General features: G+C 38.6%; 1 protein-coding gene across 3 annotated transcripts; it reads left to right on the top strand.

Moving 5' to 3' along the window:
- Positions 1-493: 493 nt before the first annotated feature.
- Positions 494-19,055, top strand: LOC126159829 (uncharacterized). Of its 3 annotated transcripts, none has more exons than XM_049916640.1 (4): positions 494-591; positions 2,571-2,657; positions 9,596-9,658; positions 18,673-19,055. In XM_049916640.1, exons 2-4 carry the CDS (start codon positions 2,589-2,591, stop codon positions 18,847-18,849), a joined length of 309 nt encoding a protein of 102 aa, XP_049772597.1. In that variant the 5' UTR covers positions 494-591; positions 2,571-2,588; the 3' UTR covers positions 18,850-19,055. The 3 variants fall into 3 exon arrangements, with proteins under 3 accessions (XP_049772597.1, XP_049772596.1, XP_049772598.1); XM_049916639.1 differs by having other exon boundaries at positions 510-646; positions 18,673-19,054; XM_049916641.1 differs by lacking the exon at positions 494-591 and adding an exon at positions 899-1,033.
- Positions 19,056-20,316: the final 1,261 nt, after the last annotated feature.

Below are 20,316 nucleotides of genomic sequence, written 5' to 3'. Positions count from 1 at the left end.
GAGCCAGCATTCCTCTACATACTGCTGCCCTGTGCTTAAACTTTCAGTTCCTCATTGAGATACGACACTACTATTTTTTTATCTGCTTTACTGAATACACACACACACACACACACACACACACACACACACACACACACATATATATATATATATATATATATATATATATATATATATATGCTTGTTTCAGTTATTCTTTGTACTTTGTTAGTCATTTGCTGCCACAACCATATCAAGTTCACTGATGTGGACATCCTCAAAGAGGTCAGGTCTCTTTGTTGCCGTTAGAAACAATATATTTTCATCATGAGTGAGGTTCCTAACTGTCTGTTCTAGTTAGTTTTCCGAGAAGGCAACGGGACCGATGACCTCACTGTTTGGTCTCCTTCCCCAAATTAACCAACAAACGACTTTAATTTTTTTCCTAGCAGATATGCAGCTCTGATTCCAAGAATGTTAGAACGACCTCCGTGGTAGGTTCTCTCTTCCGCATTTATTGACTTTGACCACAGCAGTGGATGGCTGTAGAGTTTAGTAGTTCATTGTCATGCGGTTGTACGGTATTATATTGCGTTTTCTGTGTAATATGTAAGTGATTTGATGGTGGAGACAGGAAATCACGGAAAGACGCATATTGAGTGTGGTACTAAGTCAATACTTAATTATCATTACAGCTAACTGCCTCGAATGAAGTAGTTTGCCAATGCCTTGTAATGATGCTATAGTAACTGTTCGTACAGTTATTACAACGGTTTAATTTCATTTATTGGGCACATTTGAACGATAAGTTTGTTCCACATTTAATTCTTGTATCATCTTTGGCGCCTCTGGTTATGGTTTGAGATAGCCTTAGAATTTCGTAAGCGATTATTTCAGGTTATGTGTATCAGAACCAAACACTTGCTATTTTCAGTGAGCTTATGTTTCCGCATTGCGAGCAGGAGGTGACTAGTGTTTAGACAAACATATCAGTGCACATTACATACCTGTGCTGTTCGGCAATTACGAAAAATACTAGATCGACGTGTGGGTATGTAATATGCTTGCAGTTTTCTTTCTGTCCGATGAAATTGCTAAATGTTTCCCGTGATTTAGCTAAAGAACCACCAGAAATTTTGATGTGTTGTCTGTAATTACCGGCAAAGTGTCTATATGTGGTGGTTGGAGAAAGTGCAGGTCAATGTGAAATACTCGGTGATTGACGAAAAAAGGCCCTCACGAAGTTCACACGTCCGCTGCATTCATATTGTTATATTTACTTGTGCATGCGAAGTTCGGTAACAATATTTGTGAAGGAAGGAATAGGGACAGTAAGAGTTCACTGTAATCTGATCTGTGGTTCGCCCGGGTTGTAGCGCAAACAGTTGTACTGCCGATACATCAGATTCGTTAGCACACGTTAATACAGAGTATCAGGGATTGGTTATGTTGGTATGAAAGAGAATGCTGTACAGGGAATTCATTGTGTTGCGTTTTCCATGGATTATCAATGTGCCTATGTGCTCCATAGTTTAGTAAATAGTGTTAACTGCTGTTTGTAGTAATGTGCACGTTTGTCTATGGAAGGATATGGGAAATGTAATTGACTCTGTAAGGCCTAATGGGTATGTGTAATTGCCATCGACAAAAGCATCACAAAACCACAGAACATTGTCATGGGTACGCTTATGAGAAAGTAATTTCACTAAGTCTTGTTAGAGGAATGTAATCGGTGTTAAATCTTGACAGTCAAGAATCATTTATTTTTCCATGCAACGTGCAGGCAGCAGTGTGTGTTTTTTAGTGACTGGGTAAAGATTGCAGCATTGCTCTATATTGAGTTGATAACGTTGAATATAGATGACTGTATAAGGAAACAGTTGTTAAAAATACATACTAAACTGACTGAAAAAAAGAAAGTTCTGTCTGTATGGGTGGATTTTCATGTTCTGCTTTTCTGAATACCATGAACAAATATGGGTTTATAGATTGATTGAAAGTGCAGCCAGTATGATTGAGAAATAATTCTTTTCTGTCCTTGCATACGTTGCTAAGAACATAATTATAAACCTCTTACATTATTCTATAAATTAAGGAATTTGCATGATACATTGACAGGCTTAGATTTACCTCGAGACACATTTTAATCTTTTATTCTTCATACGTAAAATTGTCTACAGTATATAGATTTGTCTGGTAAATTCACTTTATCTTAGTTGCTTCACATGACACTTTGAAATTTACGTGGAAAAAGCAAGATAGGTCAGCTACCATATTCAGAATGGGATTGTATACCACAAGCAAATGCTACCAAGTAACAGCAGTAACTGTAAGTCATTTTTTTCCATTGTGTGTGGTTTTTGTTTTCTGTCAAATTGAGTTATGTTTTCCATTAATGACATTGAGGCTTCAGAGTCTTTATAACCAGCAAGTTGTAAATCAGTTCTTTTTATCAGGTTCTTTGTTCCTCAGCCAGTTTTAAATTTTTAATATGCATTGACTCGTTTGCTGCAGCCAGAAAATGCTGCCTGTGCACTGTTGAATAGTAACAATTTAAACAATATCACTTTTGCTTTCTTGTTTTTCAGTGGATTAGGAGAGCACTCATGGACTCCAAGGGAACTAGTTGGCTGAAAAAAGGGAAGAATGAAGTATATGCTGAACCAGGCTCCTTGGTAAATAGCTTCTTGTATTTTTTACCATTGTTTCATTAATTTCTCTGTGCAATGTGGTGTGTAAACAAGTAGATTACCTTCCCTGTTGTTTGTCAGATGAAATATTTGGTACTGGCTGTTGGTTTTGATTCTTGACCAAATGAAGTTGTGACTCTTGGCTGTGCAACATATTTGCAATGGATTGGTATCTTGTAGTATATAATGCTGCTATCCAATATTTAATTTGTTTTAAAATTTCTGTAGCTTATTGTTAGTGTGATGTTGGCATGCCAGTAGTTAATGATTACAGGTTTGTTGTCTACTAGGAACTTGTCACATGTTCTTGAACTATTGTGGTGTTTGCAATCACTTGTTACAAATTAATTTTCTACTTTGAGATTTAGTTTGGTGTGTTGTTAATGTCTAGATTTGTTCCTTTCTTAGAAAGTGGTATTATTAATGGATATGATAAAGTAATATATGAGTAGGACTTTACTTGCTAGAGTGCAGGTGATTCAGCTGCTACTGTAGATCAGTTGTACGGCTTGCTGGATGAATTGATCAGATGCTCTATTTGTGGTCAGTTTTTAGGTTGACCATAGTTGCTTTCACAGACAAGAGGGATATATATATATATATATATATATAATGTGGATTTATTGCAGACAATATTTGGCATTCTATTTGTCATGGTGCCTGATGGAGAAATCTAAACTCATGACCTACAATATTGTTTTCCTGGTGTATTATTTTTGCTATTGCTCATCTAATTGGTTTTATGCACTCAATGTTCTTGTTAGCAATATTACTGTTCTTGATCAGTTTTTTATTTGGGGGTAGGTATTTAGAATCTATTAAATATAGGGAAGTGGTAGGTGACAAATAGCTGTTGTTGAAATCCTTTGAGGAGCTTAAATACTATTAAATGAAATTTACAACCCTAAAAAGGAAATGGTGGTAATGCTGATACTAAGAGTAAAGGAGTGGGAAATACGGAAGCGTCCGATCCCGCCCGTCTGCTTTGACCCATTACGTCACAAATATGGCGGAAACAAAAACAAACACACACACTTTCCACAAGAAACCTAATGACACTAACGGGACAAGCGCGGGAAATGGGGTGTTTTGGGTGGGGGCAAACTAAATGTAAACAAATTTAGACGCCTTGCGTAGCTACAACGTGTAAGTGAAGACAGCCATGCATGAATACCCACCCACCTCCCCAGGGGTCGTAATCCCTGCAACCCATAGAAGATAAAGATGCTTCAGTAGCTGATTAGTGTTTTTTGTCTTTTTTTTAAAAAATCTCATGAAATAGAACGAACAGATCAGAAAGATAAATATAATAAAGTAAAACAGAAATTGGAGGAAACAGATAATTAAAATAAGTATTAAGTGTTTTTAAATTTAAAAAAAATCTCAAGAGATAGACCGAACAGATCAGAAAAGTAAATAAAATAAAACAGAACTGGAAACAGCCACACTTAAACCAAACTCCGCACTGTCATGACGTCGCACACAACACCCTTACGTCACGGGTCAAAGCCGACGCGTGGGATCGGACGCTTCTGTCGACCCAAGGAGTGTTACAGTTTTAACTACGGAATGTTTGCAATGCTCTTTAACCAGTAGATTTTCACAGTACCACTCTAAATATTTGGTAACTCATAAATTACTTACATGTTAGTATAATCACAGAGTTAAACTGTGTGGGCTCAAATATGACACTTCTGTAACACACAACAAATGCCTACGGATTTGGTGCTCTTAAAATAAGTAATTATAGCAGAATGTCACTGTCAGCTTCTGGCAAATTTAAACATGCTAAAGCTACTGTTAGAGCTCACTTCTTGATTCAGTATTTCTGAGAACAGCAGGATTTGAAGTTGCCAGTGTGTGGCCATAAACATTCTACGGATAATTCTCTCCTCATTGAACTTGTTTTGAAAATATATTGTTCATTTCTTTCTTCATCAAAGTGCTGTAGTTAATTTGTGTTTTTGTAGCTAGATCAAAACACTTGTGACCCTGTAAAGATGTCTTTGCTCTGAATCATTCATCTTGAAAGTTTATCTAGCAGCAGTGAAAACACAAATGTATACCCATGCTATACAATGTCACGTTATGAAAGTAGCCTTTACAGGTTTTTGTTAGTGTCAACTGCCAAAGTCTGGGTCAAGTAGGACCTTCCTCCCTCCCCTCCCAAAGGAAGAAAACCTTTGTACTTTCATTGTCTCACTTACCTTTCTTTCTATGGTGTGTGTAGTGTCTTGCTCATATTCAGGATGTTAATTCTTCTAGAGGTACTGTAGGTTTAGCATTGATCTCAAAATGTAAGCAGTTGGTAAAGGTAGGTCATCGTAGATTTAGCACACATGCCTTTGGTGTTCGTCGTCTTATCACTTCTTTTTGGAACAACTACAGAAGTGACGACTACGATGTACTTTCATATCATGTGTTACATCTATATTGTAAATGTATCTGTTTTCCCATTAGCTCAAAGCTGTGTGATTGAGCAGTTGCTGTTCCAGCTTTTCATGTGAGGTTGTATCTGAACTGGTCCAACGGTGAAAAGCAAAACTCAGTTGCCGACAACTCAGGTGCCTCAGTTACATTTCCAAAGAATAGAGAAAGTAAAATCAAACACAGAAAATGTCAGGATAGAATAATGGTATACAAAGGGTACATTTGTACTCAACACATTGAGGAGGCCTTTGGTTGCAGGTAGGTAGAATCAATTGACCGCTAAATATTTAAGCTTTTGGACAAAGTCATTCATATGAAGTACAGAACACTAGAGCATGAATACATCTAATGCAAGCAGAAATCTGTTGGCGTGACTGGTGGCATAAAGAGGTGCTGTGGGGTGGGAAGTGAGGGATAGCAGGGTAGGGGTGGAGGTGATGCTGTGCTGCCTGTGGGATTGGTCAAGGACATAGGGTGACAGAATAGGGCTTCCAGGTGCAGTGTTGGCAGGCTGTATGGGGGGTGGGGGGAGTTGTGGGGTAGGTGTGTGCACTGCTCAGTGCTAGAATGAGAGCAGGGTAGGGAATAGGTGGGGCGGAGCATACAGACTAGTGAACATTGAAGGTATGGGGGGGTTATGGGGATGAGTGATATGTTGTAGGAAGAGTTTCCATTTTGCACAATTTAGGAAAGTGCTATCACCCTCTATGATCACATCCCCCAACACACATGACTTTGTCACTGAACAGTACCTTCCCCAGTGTCTGACTGTCTCCTAACCTACAGCCCATTCCTGGTCGTCATGTTCAACTACATTCTCACAGACAATTACTTCTCTATTGAAGGGATGGCCTACAAACAAATCTGCAGTACATCAAAGGCCAACTGTATGTCACCATGTTCTGCAAATTTATTCATGGCCCACCTTGAGGATTCCTTACTAACCACCCAGAATCACAAACCGTTCACCAGATCAAGATTCGTTGATGACATTTTGTGATCTTATTGGTTTGTTTATTGAACCTGATCTGATTAAGTCCATCAGACCCTCTATTAAATTGGGCCATGGTTTCCCTTTTTATAGCATATTTTTCTGAAACTAAGTTTTAATATGGAAAATAGTATTACAATGATATGAGTGTCTGAAGTAACAGTGTCAGTGAATAATACTATGAACTAAAAGTTAATACTGGCAGTATTTTTACTACTGGAGTTGCTGCCACTAGTGGTTCTGGTAGTGGTGGTGATGAAAGAATTTGTAGGTGTGCAAGGTAGACTTTTTCTGATGCAGTGTGTTACGGGGAAGGGAAATGTAAGGAGACTCCACCAGCTAAGAATATTGGGAAACAATGTGGTTTGAAGGAAATACTAAGGGTCACACTGAGGCGTGCATAGCCTAAAATTTCCTTTACAGCCTTCTCCCAGAAACGGAATCCCATGCCTTGCCTTGTCAGTCACAAATACAGAAGCGTCTGATTCCACCCATCTGGTTTGACCCATGCCGTCACAAATATGGCGGAAACGACCATACACTAAGACTCCAATATGGCGCCTATGATGTCATTACATAAACATGACCACTAACACGAAAATACAATTAAAAACCAACACACACGTTCCACAAAAACTTAAGGAAACTAACGGGACAAGTGTGGGAAAGTGGGGGTTTTTGGGTGGGGACAAAGTAAATACAAATTTAGACACACACCACCATACTAAGCCACACAAAACGACAAAAAAAAGACGGCACAAAACTACTCAAATTCCACTAAACACAATATACAGTGGAAACGGACACTTCGCTTGATCTACATAGCTCAACAGCAGCTCCCGATCCCACGAATTGGAATCAAACATTTCCCTTCACCTCTTATCTTTAAGACGCCTCCACATACAGCCGTCCCTGATCAGAGATGCCAGAAGTTTAGTAAGCCGCGTTTCTTCACAACACACTGAACACTTAGACTTCATCCAAAAATCTGAATAGTTGAAGAAGAGACAACACACTGTCCCCCATCATCGCCGACAACCGAAAACTGTTGACCCTGCCAGTCATATCCATCACTACCAAAGGCATAAAAAAAGAAGTTTACCAAAACTCACACACACCAATAAAAAAAAGTAATATTGACATGACAAAACCAAAATTGTTAACTCCCTGAAAAATATTCCGCTGAAAGCACAGTCACTACCAATACCACACACGTGCAATGCTACCACGCAAATGAACATCATACGCCACGTAACACGCTACCCATAAACACACCACCAGAGAGAACCACCAACCGCAACAATACACCACCTATAAACACGCCACACATGCAAACTAAACCAAAAACATCACCTAACACACAACACATGAACACACCACCAGAGAGCACCACCGATCGCATCAAAACACCTACAAATGCGCCACTCTCATAAACTAAATTCCACACTGCCATGATATCACACACCACAATAGCCTTAAGTCACGGGTCAAAGCCGACGGGTGGAGTCGGAAGCTTTGGTCGACCCCCATCTCCCACATACTCCTAGAGTAGCACTCCCCTTGCAAGTCAGTACTACCCATGACTGAAGTACTGAATCACATTTTCTGCCGAGATTTACCCTACCTCTCATGCCTTGAAATGAGGAATAATCTCTCCACCCTTCCCACAGTTGTGTTTTGTCTCCAATTGGACTGATGAAATATTCTTGCCCATCGCTACTCCAGTCCTGCTTCCAACCTCTTGCCTCATGTCTCATATCCCTGAAACAGAGCTACATGCAGGACATGCATGTTTCCTGCAGCCCTGTCAGACATCTCCAACACAAAGGCAGCGCTACTTGTCAAAGGAACCTTGTGATTGGCAACTACCCGCCTGCAGCCACTGTGCTGTATCCTACATAGGCATAACTAAATCGCTCTGTCTGCAGGAGTGACCACTGCCAAAGTATGGCCAAGAAAGCTGGACCACCCACTTGCTGATAGTACCCCCAGCATGATGGGGTTCACTTCAGTGACTGCTGCATACCTGGCTCCAACTGGATTCTATCTTCTAACACAGCATATTATTTCCTGTAACCCCTCTAGACTCAGCCTATGCTAGTCCATGTCCTCTACACACATCCCTTTTCCCTGCTCTAACTTCACCCCCCCCCCCCCCCCCACACACACACACACACACACACACACACACACTCTCTTTCCTCCCAGTGCAATTACTATTTTCCCTTTCTCAATTTCTCTCCTCCCCTTCCCCTCCCACAGTACAGCTTCCCAAAACTACCTTTAGCAACTCATACTGTCTCTGCCACATCCTTGCATGCTACCACAGAGAACACATTATCTTCCCCCCACCCCTCCCACTTTTACACTGCTATCCCTCTCTTGCTGCCCTGCACCTCCGCATATTTCACAACCCACCCTAACAGATGGTTGCTCATACCAAAAGCAGATGGTCATTCCCAGTTCCTGGAGGCAGTGGCCATGTGTGTGTTGTGGTCCTGTGAATGTGTTCTCTATTTCAGAAGGGCTTTGTCCAGAACCTCAATTTTTTAATACTGTTTCATTGTATTTGTCTGCAAGTCAGTATAAAAAGTATACATGCCAAATTTCATGTTAATGGGAAAGTGAACTGGAAAAAACACACCAACCAATTCTGCAAGAAAAGTCCTCAAGATTGTTCTACCTCGTGTGTAAACTGAGAGGAGTGTTTGGTTCAGATATGTGTTAATTCCTCTGATATCAGTAACATAAAAAAAGGTCCGTGTGATATGCTAGGTGGAACATATGGTGCTGTCTGTATTTTGTTTACCAGGCTTGGAATACTAATAGTTTTTGATATCTCTGACTCTGCTGTTGGCATCAGGGAGAGTGTTAAAGAATGTGTTCCCAGAAAGCAGTTTACAAACAAGATACTGTAAGTAATGCAAAAATCCAATCCCAAGTCATAGGCTAGCAAGAACAGGAAACTCTCAGCAAGTGAATGGCCTCAAAAATCTTACTTATTATTCCCTCCCTGCTTCATCCACATCATTTTAATATTTCAAAATAAAACTGTGTGATTGGCTGATAGGAAATTCATGTTGCAATTAGTTGTACTATATGGGTATTGTTGATTTTAATATTAAAGATTCTAGTTGTACCCACGGATTTCATTACACTATTGTTTTTTTATATGATGTGCATTTCGTATAAAATAGTTAATGATAAGTAAATAAAGATTATGGAAGTAGAAAATATGATTGAAAATAGCAGCATAGGAAAATGAAGTGCAAGATACTAATAAATTTTCAAACATGTTGTCACTGATCATTCATATAACTTTTCAATCATTACCATTGAAATGCACCTTACTGTCACTGAGAAGGCCACTCTCTGAAAAGAATGAGTCATTTATTCTTTAGAAGTGTCATAGACGTACAATATGTGATACTTTTTTGTAATATATCTAAAATTGTCTTGTTAAAAGAACTCCTTGCAGATATTTTTTTACTATTCACCACAGGTTCAGTTACGCACATCCACCATGAAAGTAAAAGAAGAATTGGATGAGCAAGTGAACCAACAGGTAAGTCTAGAATTTGTGTGACTGTATGAAATTAAGCAGTGTTATGTTATGGCTCAGTTTTGGTGAATATAATATAGATTGACTTGATGCACTTGTCCACGTTAGTCTACCCTCTACAAACCTCTTCATCTCTGATGACTGTCACCTACTACATCCATTCGAACTTTCTTCGTGTCTTCATGCCAGTCTCCCTCTACACTTTTTACCCTCACATATCCCTCCATTACCAAATTGACTATCCCTAGATGCCTCAGAATTTGTGCTGTTAACAGGTCCCTTGTGTTAGTGAAATTGGTCCCTATGTTCCTCCTTCATTTGTTTCGTCCACCCATCAAATCTTCAGCATTCTTCTGTAGCACATTTCAGATGCTTCCATTCTCATCTTGTCTGAATTGCCTATCATTTATGTTTGACTTCCATACAGGGCTGCACTGCAAATATCTTCTGAAAATACTTACTAACACTTAAATTTACATTAGATGTGAACAGTCCTCTTTATTAGGCACATGTTCCTTGATATTCCTAGTCTTCACTTTATTTCTTTCTTACTTCAGCCATTGTCAGTTACTTTGGTGCCCAAATAGCAAAAGTTGTCTGCTACTTTTAGTGTGTCATTTTCTAGTTGAAACTCAACATTGACTGATCTATTTCAGCTAGATTCTATTGCTTTTATTGATGTTTGCCGTACAATCTCTTCTAGTAATACTATACAATTTTACTCTTCCAGCTTACCTCCCATACATCCCTTCATTGACAATTTCAAGATGCTGGTTTTGTTGATAGAATTACATTGTCATTGGTAAACACACAGTTTCCTTTACCTTCCAGATTTCCTTCATGTCTTCCTTGTACAGAGTGCATATCAGATGTAGGCTACAAGCCTGTCTCATTTCCTACGCAATGCTTCCCTTTCATGTCTTTCAGCTCTTACAACTGGAGTCTGGTTTCTGTGGAAGTTGCAAACAAACTTGGGCTCCCTGTCTATTTATTCTGCTGCTGTCCAAATTCCAAAGAGTGCAGTCAACTCCACATTCTCAAAAGCATTTCAGTAAATCTGCAAAATCTGTAAACACAATTTTCTTTCTTTAACTCGTCTAAGGTAAGCCATAGTATCAGTATTGCCTTGTGTTACATGTTCCTGGTACCCAAAGTGATCTTACTTAGGGTTAATCCTCTAAAAGCTTTTCCATTCTTGCAAGCATGATATATCAATCTGATGGTCTGGTCCGATAGTATTCACACCTGTTAGCACCTGCCTTTCTTCGAATTTGAATGATTACATTCTGGTTGATGTATAACTTTGTCAGCTATCTCGTATCTTGCACAAAAGTGGAATAATTTTGTCATGGATGGCTTTCCCAAGTATCCCAATAATTCTGAGGGAATGTCATCAACTGCAATTGCCTTGTTAAGACTTTGCTCTTTCAGTGTTATATCAAATTCCGGCCATATCATAATATCTCCAGTCTTGTCTACAACTACTTCCTTTCCCCACTCTGGAGCAAGTTTGTTCCCCTTTGCCTTACAACCATTCTTGTTTAGCCATATTGCATGTTCTGTTAACATCATTCCAGTAATGTCTGTATTCCCTTTTGTCTGCTTAAATAGCCACATGTTTGTATTTTCTCTTCTCATCAGTTAAATTCAGCATCTCATGAGTTGTTAAGGTATTCATACTAGGCCTTACTTTTTACCTACGTTTCCTCCTGCCTTCACTGTTTCATCTCAAAGCTGCCTATTCATCACCCAGTGTATAATTACCCTCTATTTATCAGTTGTTGCCTAATGCTCATTTTCAAACTATCAATGATTTTTGGTTCATTCAACTTACCCAAATCCCATGTACTTAAATTCTACTTTTACCATTTCAACAACATTACTCTGCAGTTAATAAAAACAACTCTAGCCAGAGTCCACATCTATCACTGGAAATGTTTTGTAGTTTACAATCCTGTTTTGAAACCTTCGTTTTTGACATTACATAATCTGCTTGAAACCTTTTGATTTCTCCATGTTATTCCACATACACAAGCTTCTTTCATGATACTTGAAACAAGTGTTTGCAGTGACTAATTCATGCAATGTGCAAAATTCTACCAGGCAGCATCCCTCTTTCAGTCATTTATGCCATTGGATGTTCTCTTAACTATTGTGCATCTTGTTCCTACTATTGAATTTCATTACCTTCTAGAATTGGCTCTCTTCTCCCTTAGCTATTGAATAATTACTCATCAAACTTTTTCCTATTCCATTCTTCTGCTGGTCTGGTTGCCATACAAATTTCTACCACTGTTGTATTTCCTTCGTGCCTATTTCAGCTATGGTAATTCATTTACATTGCTGTTGATAATAGCTTACTCGTGTTTCTATTTTCTTGCTAATTACTAAGGCTCTCCCTGCATGACTCCTGTTTGATTTTTTGTAGATAATCCTGTACTGACCTGACCGGAAGTCTTGTCCTTTCTGCCACTGCACTTCAGCTCTTACTACAACTGAATACAACCTATCAATTTTTCCTTTTTAAAGTCTCCAACCTTCCTAGGCTGTTGTTGTCGTCGTCGTCATCAGTTCAGAGACTGGTTTCGTGCAGCTCTCCATACTACCCTATCCTCGGCAAGCTTCTTCATCTCAAAGTACGTACTGCACTCTACATCTTTCTGAATCTGCATAGTGTATTCATCTGTTGGTCTCTCTCTTTTTTACCCTCCACACAGCCCTCCTATGCTAAATGGGGGATCCATTGATGCCTCAGAACATGTCCTACCAACAGATACCTTCTTCTAGTCAAGTTGCGCCACAAATTCCTCATCTCCCTGATTCTATTCAGTACCTCCTCATTAGTTACATGATTTACCTATCTAATCTTCACCATTCTTCCGTAGCACCACATTTCAAAAGCTTCTGTTCTCTTACACACACACACACACACACACACACACACACACACACACACACACACACACACACACACGCGCGCGCGCAGGGAGCTGGGACCACACTGCCAAGCTGTGCTCTCAGCTCTCTGAGACTGCGTGCGAGTGAGTGTCTACTGCTGACAAAGGCCTTAATGGCCGAAAGCCTTAATTGTGTGAATCTTTTTATTGTGCCTATTGTGACTCAGCATCACTGCTGTATCATGAGTAGCAACTTTCCTTCTCTGGTATTGTTACATTCCATCCTGGATTTTCCATTGTTTGGTGTTTGCTTCTATTCTCATTTTGTTTAAACTGTTTGTCATCCATTTTGTCCACTTCCATACAAGACTACATTCCAAACAAATACTTACAGAAAAGACTTCCCAACACTTAAATCTATACTCGATGTTAACAAATTTGTCTTCTCGAGAAAAGCTTTACTTGCCATTGCCACCCTACATTTTATATCCTGTGTACATTGACCATCATCAGTTATTTTGCTCCCCAAATAGGAAAACTCATATACTACTTTGTGTCTCATTTCCTAATATAAATCTCTCGGCATCACTGATTTAATTCGACTACATTCCATTATCCTCATTTTGGTTTTGTTGATGTTCATCTTATATTCTCCTTTCAAGACACAGTTCCTTCTGTTCAACTGTTCTTCCAGGTACTTCACTGTCTGACATAATTAAAATGTCGTCAGCAAACCTCAAAGTTCTTATTTCTTCTCCATGGATTTTAATTTCTGCTCTGAATTTTTCTTTTGTTTTCCTCACTGCTTGCTCAGTATACAGATTCAATACCATCAGGGATAGGCTACAACCCTGTATCACACCCTTCCCAACTGCTCTTTCCCTTTCATGCCCCTCGACTCTTTATAACTGCCATCTGGTTACTGTACAAGTTGTTAATAGCCTTTCGTTCCCTGTGTTTGATCCCTGCAACATTCAGAATTTGAGAGAGAGTAATCAAGTTAAAATTGTCAAAAGGTTTCTTCAAGTCTGCAAATGCTAGAAATATAGGTTTGCCTTTCCTTAATCTGTGTTGCAAGACAAGTTGTAGGGTCAGTATTGCCTCACGTTTTCAAACATTTCTATGGAATCCAAACTGATTTTTCCCAAGGTCAGCTTCTACCAGTTTTTCCATTCATCTGTAATGTATTCATGTTAGTATTTTGCACCCATGACTTACCAAACTAATAGTTTGGTTATTTTCATGTCTGTCAACACCTTCTTTCTTTGTGATTGGAATTATTATATTCTTCTTGAAGTCTGAGGGTATTTCACCTATCTCCCACATCCTACCCACCACATGGCAGAGGTCTGTCAGGGCTGGCCTTTCGAAGGCTATCAGTAGTTGTAATGGAATGTTGTATACTTTCAGGGCCTTGTTTCGACTCGGGTCTCTCACTGCTTTGTCAAATTTATCATGCAGTGTCATTTCTCCCATTTCATCTTCATCTACATCCTGTTCTATTTCCATAATATAGCCCTCCAGTATATCACCCTTCTATAGACCCTCTATATAATTCTTCCACCTTTCTGCTTTCTCTTCTTCGCTTAGAACTGGTTTTCCATCTGAGCTCTTGATATTCATCCAAGTGCTCCTCTTTTCTCTAAAGGTCTCTTTAATTTTCCTGTAGGCAATATCTATCTTACCCCTAGTGATATACGCTTATCCTACTACGATAAGTAATACTCCACACTCAGACATATAGACTGCCTGGCCTGCTTTTCCTGATAATATCCTCCTGAGTGGACTCTGTCTGGAGATCTGAATGGGGGACTATTTTACCTCCTGAATATTTTGCCTAAGATAATTTCTTGCAGTAGAGCTGTATGCTCTTGAGAAGAAAAACAGAGAGCTACAGTTCGCTTTGCTTTCAGCCATTTGCATTATTGGCACAGGAAGTTGGTTAATGCTACAAGGCCAGGTCAGTTGATAATCCAGACCATTGCTCCTGCAACTGCTGAAAAGTATTTTGCCCCTCTTGAGGATCCATGTCTAAGTTTGATATCTCCTCAGATAATACTTATTTGTGTTTGCACCTAACACTGTTTTCAGTGTTGTTGACATGCAAGCAACCCTGCCCTAGCAGTGTCCATGGTTCATTTGGGGTGGGGACTGTGGACTATTGTTTGAAGTGCTGTCTTTGAGCAGGAGCAATAGTTCTAGCATGTATATGTGTAGAATTACTTCATTATCTATATGAAGATAAATAACAATTCTGTGAGACTGCATTGATACACATACAAACCAGCAGATGAAAACTGTTGCTAGGTCTCAGATTTGAGGCTGTAACTCCTAGTTTCAGGATCAGTTACTTAAACAATTAGCCTAACCAAGCATGCCTCCACCAAGGGGATTTCACTTGTGTGTCCTCATAGATTTTTGTCTTAGGTTCAGGATTTGAAGGTCAGTGGCCAGTCAATTATTTGGTAAAGCAGTAAGATACCATTCTCCATAAAAGTAGAAACAAGAAATGCATTTGGCACTTGGTTGATTTGTGAGTGCTGGCAAGTGTAAAAAATGTATTGTATAGTTGTCTGTGGCTGAGTGCATAGGATAATATTATAATAATCATAAAATTGGTGGTTCAGATCTCACTAAGTGCTACCAGTTCTTTTAGTTTTACTTAAATTCCATATGTAAAACAACTGGTAATTTTAATTCATGCTGAGTCATACTTTTCTAATAGTTATTTTTAGTTAAGTTACATAAAAATGCGAGTATTGTTAAAAAATTACATTTTGGTATAAAAATGGAGAGCATAAAATTGAAAATAAATAAATCTCGCGTGAATGTATCAAAATTTTTGTTTTAATATGTCGGATGATGAAAAAATATGTAATTTTTACCAAACCATTACGATTCAGTACTTGTTAAATTTGCAGTTTGTTAGTAGACATGGAAGTTTTTAAAAAGTAGTAGTTCCTACTAGGAGATTCGAACCAGCAACTTTTTCATTAAGGCACTTTTATGCTATTCTTCCAATTACCAGCAATTGTGTTAATAAATAGGAAATGTTTTGTAGTAGGCAGCACTCAGAAGTCTTCTGATCTTCAAAGTCAAATTTTTTTAGTTTGGTTGCTGCCTAGTGCTGGTTTAGGAAATTGATGTTCCAGCACTAAACTCCAAATACTGTAAATCTGAAGGAAATTGAAGAGGATGATCTGCAAGATACCCTTTTCAGTCAAGTTATTATTGTCGCAGGAATGTGTCCATAATTGTTAAGGGGGCGGCCCATAAAATGCAAGAAATCCAGGTTTAACTTATCAGTGCAGCCAAAATAAATTTTTACATCTGTTGTTAGACAAATCTCTAATATTAGACAGTCACTAGATCACTATGTGAATGTTTCTGATTAGCTTAAATCACCCGGTATTCAAAATTGTATTGGCTGATTGCTTTCAGCAGAACAGTGAGTGAATAGAGCAGTCAATTTTACTTGATCAATGACTGTAGGATTCATTTTCATTCATGCAGAGGAACTGTTTTCTTTCCAAAATCATATAGGAGAACAAAATTATCTGCTGTTTAGGTCTTTAGCTCCAAATATGTTCGCTGTGCCTCTTCTTACAACCTGAAATTACCTGTGCATTTTTCTGTTCCCATGAAACACAACAGTTCCATTGCCAGAGGTGATCCTGCAACATCCACTTGTTTTATTTCATCTGACGGCTGCCCCTTCAGGTCTAGTGGTCAATTGTGTAGAAAAAGTTTGCTTTTTCCTTCTCCCTCCTGTCCCCACTTTAGTCAATTATGTATGTCATTTTAGTATCTGTGCTGTAGTAAGAAATGTGAAATGCATTTTTATGTTCTTTAGTGGAGAAACTTTCTAAGGCAAAGCATTGTAATTATGTCTTTTCTGTTACTGTCTTCTGTTTTACTACCATCTGCATCATTGTCAACTATCAACTGTAGAGATGTCTTTGATCCCTTTTCTAACATTTTTGTTCAGAAGTTCTGGGGTTTTCATTTTTTGTTTCATGTTTTGCAAGATATGATGTTGCTTATAAATTAATGGAAAGCTTCTTATATAAGCTGTCTTGGTGGTTCTCGTATGTTCAACTTTTGGTTGGCCATGGGGATTCAGGGGATTTAGCTTCATTTGAATTTGCTGTTCAGATATCTGCTGTCATGTAACTATGTAATGTTGTTAACATTTGCAGGTCCTCACTGTATTCCACAACATTCCCCATGCTGAGTGTATTGGCTGTTATGTCATGTCTGATCACTTTATCAGGTTTGTTAGGCAAAAGTATGTTCCTGTCTTCCAGAGTTTGTTTTTAACAGTAGCAATCTGTGATGCTTCAGTAGTCCAGTGCTCATGTTCCAATCTCCGTATTTAGAGAATTTATTATTTTGGGCATGTCTATTACTAACAGAATAAATATTTTCCTGTTGTGTGGTTTTTCTAAACAGTTACACAGGCTAATTTTCGGAAAACATGTTTCATAGATTTTCACAGGAATTTTTGTTTTCACAGCTGTGCTAATGTCACAGGACATGGTTTTGAGATGAGAGTTCAGATTGTCCTCTCAAAATGTAGATCTACATTTTCCATGGATTCTCTAAATCTCTTCAATGAAATGGATGGACAGCATGGCTCATGTTATCTATATTTGGTCAACCTCATGTCATGTTTTACTTTTCTGATGTAATTTTCCTCCAAATCTTTTTCACTGTTTGAATTCATGCATCTTCAATTACGTAGCTAACAAGTATATATATCCTGTCACTGCAGTATGATAGAGGATTTTGATTTGAATACAATATTTACCAGACCATTTCTTAAGCATTAATGTACTATGGTGGGTGGATGTTGGAACTCAAATAGTTACTTTTTCCACATCACATTTGACACTTCAAAATTATTTTTTCCTCATATTTGATACTTACCTGCATGCAGATTCCAAATTCCAGTAACATGCAATGAGATAAATGCAGATTTATCTCATTGTCCAATACTGATTTTTCATAATGTATTACTGCCTGTGTTCTGTGGTGCATCTTTCTAGTGGGTCCTCGGCATGGAATATCTGATTTTGTAGCTAATTATTTCAATTTTTCCTTCCAGTGTTGTGTACAATTCCACTGTTAGTTAATGAAACTCTGGATCTTGTCTTGAATGCATATGCACTTTTCTAAGAGTAAGAGGATTGCTTATTGAATGGGTGTGAGGCTACAAATTCAAGTGTTCTGGGTTCCATCCCAGGCATCATCTGTCATTTTTTCACATGGAAATTGTCTATGTGGAAAATGACAGTTTCCATTCCAGTGTGAAGCTCTAGGTCCTCATGTAACTTTTTACTGTGTCAGTGAGTTCAAAAGTTGGAGGAAGCCAGTGGTGTACCACATCCAGTAAGACAATGTCTAACAGAGCACTAAGGTGTTAACAACTAACTCCAGGTAGTTGAAAGCTTTACTTTTACTTCAGGTTTGCATTAGTTTTTGTGACATTAGACATGTATTTTCCTCAGTACCAAACTTTGGTGACCCACACTTAGAGCTGCATTTACCTGCTTATTGTCTTTACAGGTGGTTTTCTGACCTAAAAAAATGCATTCTGCATATAACCTGCTAGTTGCTTAGTTTCTTCTTGACCATAGTGCCCTCATTGGCTTTGCAGAGGTACCCTATCATCTTCCACTGAATAACATAGGTCAGAAAATAGGGAGCTGAGATCATCATAAAATCAAAAAATGTTCTTATTGGAGCCTTGACCTTGGCACATTCATACGGGGGGGGGGGGGGAAGAGAGAGAGAGAGAGAGTAGTAGTACTAATAGTAGCTACTTGGCAAGGATGAAACAATTTCTGTTTGGTTGATATCTGATGTGTCTACCTCCAAAGTAAACAGAACTTTGATTTCAAATGTTTGTCATGTTTTTCTGACATTTCCTACATCCTGTAGGACCTCCTCAGTATGAATCAATTGGAATGAAAGTAAATCTAATTTAATGTGACACATTTTCTTGTTGCCTAATGCTAGTAAGTGAATACATGTGACAAATAGCTTTTTAGCCCCACTTGATGTGTAACACAAGCACAAGAACAGAAGCTTTGAATGTGCCATTCTTTCTTTTTTCAGTTTCTTCAAGATCCACCAAGGATTGTAATGCCTAGTCTTCGTATAAAGCAAGACCTAGAACTGAAACGGGATTTAGATGGCATTGAGCATGATGTAAGTTTTCACTTCAATCATGCATTGTGCATGAAGTACTGTATGAATATCATGAAATGCATTGGGTGCAGTAAATTCCAGTGACCATAAATGATGAAACATTAAAACCGAGGATATTAGCACTTCTCCAGAATTTTTATAATATTTCAATTGACTGTAGGTATATTGTTCTGTTGTGTGTAATGGTATTTGAATGAAACTTGTAGGAAACATAAGTTTATTAACTGTAACACATGGTAATTTTATTGTACATGTAAATAATAAATGTCTCAAATTTGTTCATGGAACAAATGTACCTAATAAGACTTCCTTGCAGCAGCTGTCAATTTATTTGTCTCTGTCAGACTTCTGTAATAGAAAAGATGTAAGAGGTAAAGCAATCAACTGTAAGCAGTATGTTATCAGATAAGTATGGTATTTGTCATACTACTTCTTTTCTGTGAAGTATTTAATGAAAAACATACTGCATTACTGGAATTATGTTTGCTCTGTGTAAAGACAATGGGTTTATCCAGTATGCATGACATAAATTTACAGTGTAATGGAACATTGCTTATCCCAAACTGCTTGCAAAGAGAAAACATTGTGATAGCAAGAATTCTTGTAAACAGCATTAAATTTAGCACGTTACAGTGATAGTGTGTGAAATTCCATATTCATTTAATTAACTATCACCATAGTGTACTAATTTTAATGCTGATGAAGGTTTCTCAGGTCTTAAGCTGCATGGTAGTGTTGATATCTCGCAACGTTTCAGGAATTGTCATACTACCCATCTCCTGGCGAAGTGTCAAGATTGGCGGAGAGCGGGTTATTTATTTGTGTGGTCACCCCGCTCCACTAGACCTTGGGTAGCCGCGGTGGACCAGTGGCGTGCACACGGTGATGGTGATGAGTCGCCCTTGGCAGCCATGTTTGGTTCTCGGTGTAAGCATCCTGTCTACGTCCCTGGCGGAGGACGTTGATGGGTAAGCTCCCGATGGACTGCCGCTATTGCAGAGTTCCATGCTGCTCCAAGTTGAGATCCCTCATCTCTGTTGACCAGATTGTTGTAAATCCTTATTTCTATGGATTCTTTGATAATGATTTCCCAGAAGCCAGATGCTCGGCACTGTACCTTTGTGTTTTCGAAGTTGAAGGTGAGTTTTTCATTTATGCTGTATTTTGCTTTGGCTGATTTTTCTGTGTGGCCTAGTCGCACACATCTGATACGTTCTTCAGTCTTTAGATGTACAGTGCTATGTTTGCCCAATGTATTGTTTTATGCATTTGCATGGTATGCTTTATACTCCTGGTGTGCTAAGGATCAGCGGGTCTTTTGCAGTACCTAGGAGCTCCCTGTCTTGGGTGGTGGTTGGAGAATGGTTTTGATATTATATTTGCCCAGAAATAGTACAATTTTGGCTGAGAGCGTAACTGTGTATGGAAGGAAAACGAGTCGTTTGTCTCCTTCTACTTCATCATAATCTGGGGTTCTCACTGCTTCCTTCTTCCTTTTAAGTGCCCTGTTGATCTGCGTTTCACTGTAGCAATTTTCGAGGAAGGCTTACC

This window comes from Schistocerca cancellata, unplaced genomic scaffold (assembly GCF_023864275.1).
Source record: "Schistocerca cancellata isolate TAMUIC-IGC-003103 unplaced genomic scaffold, iqSchCanc2.1 HiC_scaffold_1148, whole genome shotgun sequence".
Taxonomy (NCBI): Eukaryota; Metazoa; Arthropoda; class Insecta; order Orthoptera; family Acrididae; genus Schistocerca; species Schistocerca cancellata.
This window is presented reverse-complemented; position numbering and strand designations above follow the sequence as displayed.

Bases quoted from the DNA above. Each gene is read 5' to 3' on its own strand.
- LOC126159829 (XM_049916640.1), top strand. From the start codon at position 2,589: ATGGACTCCAAGGGAACTAGTTGGCTGAAAAAAGGGAAGAATGAAGTA. The intron at 2,658-9,595 runs GTAAATAGCTTC...TATTCACCACAG, and splicing joins ATGCTGAACCAGGCTCCTTG to GTTCAGTTACGCACATCCAC. The intron at 9,659-18,672 runs GTAAGTCTAGAA...TTCTTTTTTCAG, and splicing joins ATGAGCAAGTGAACCAACAG to TTTCTTCAAGATCCACCAAG.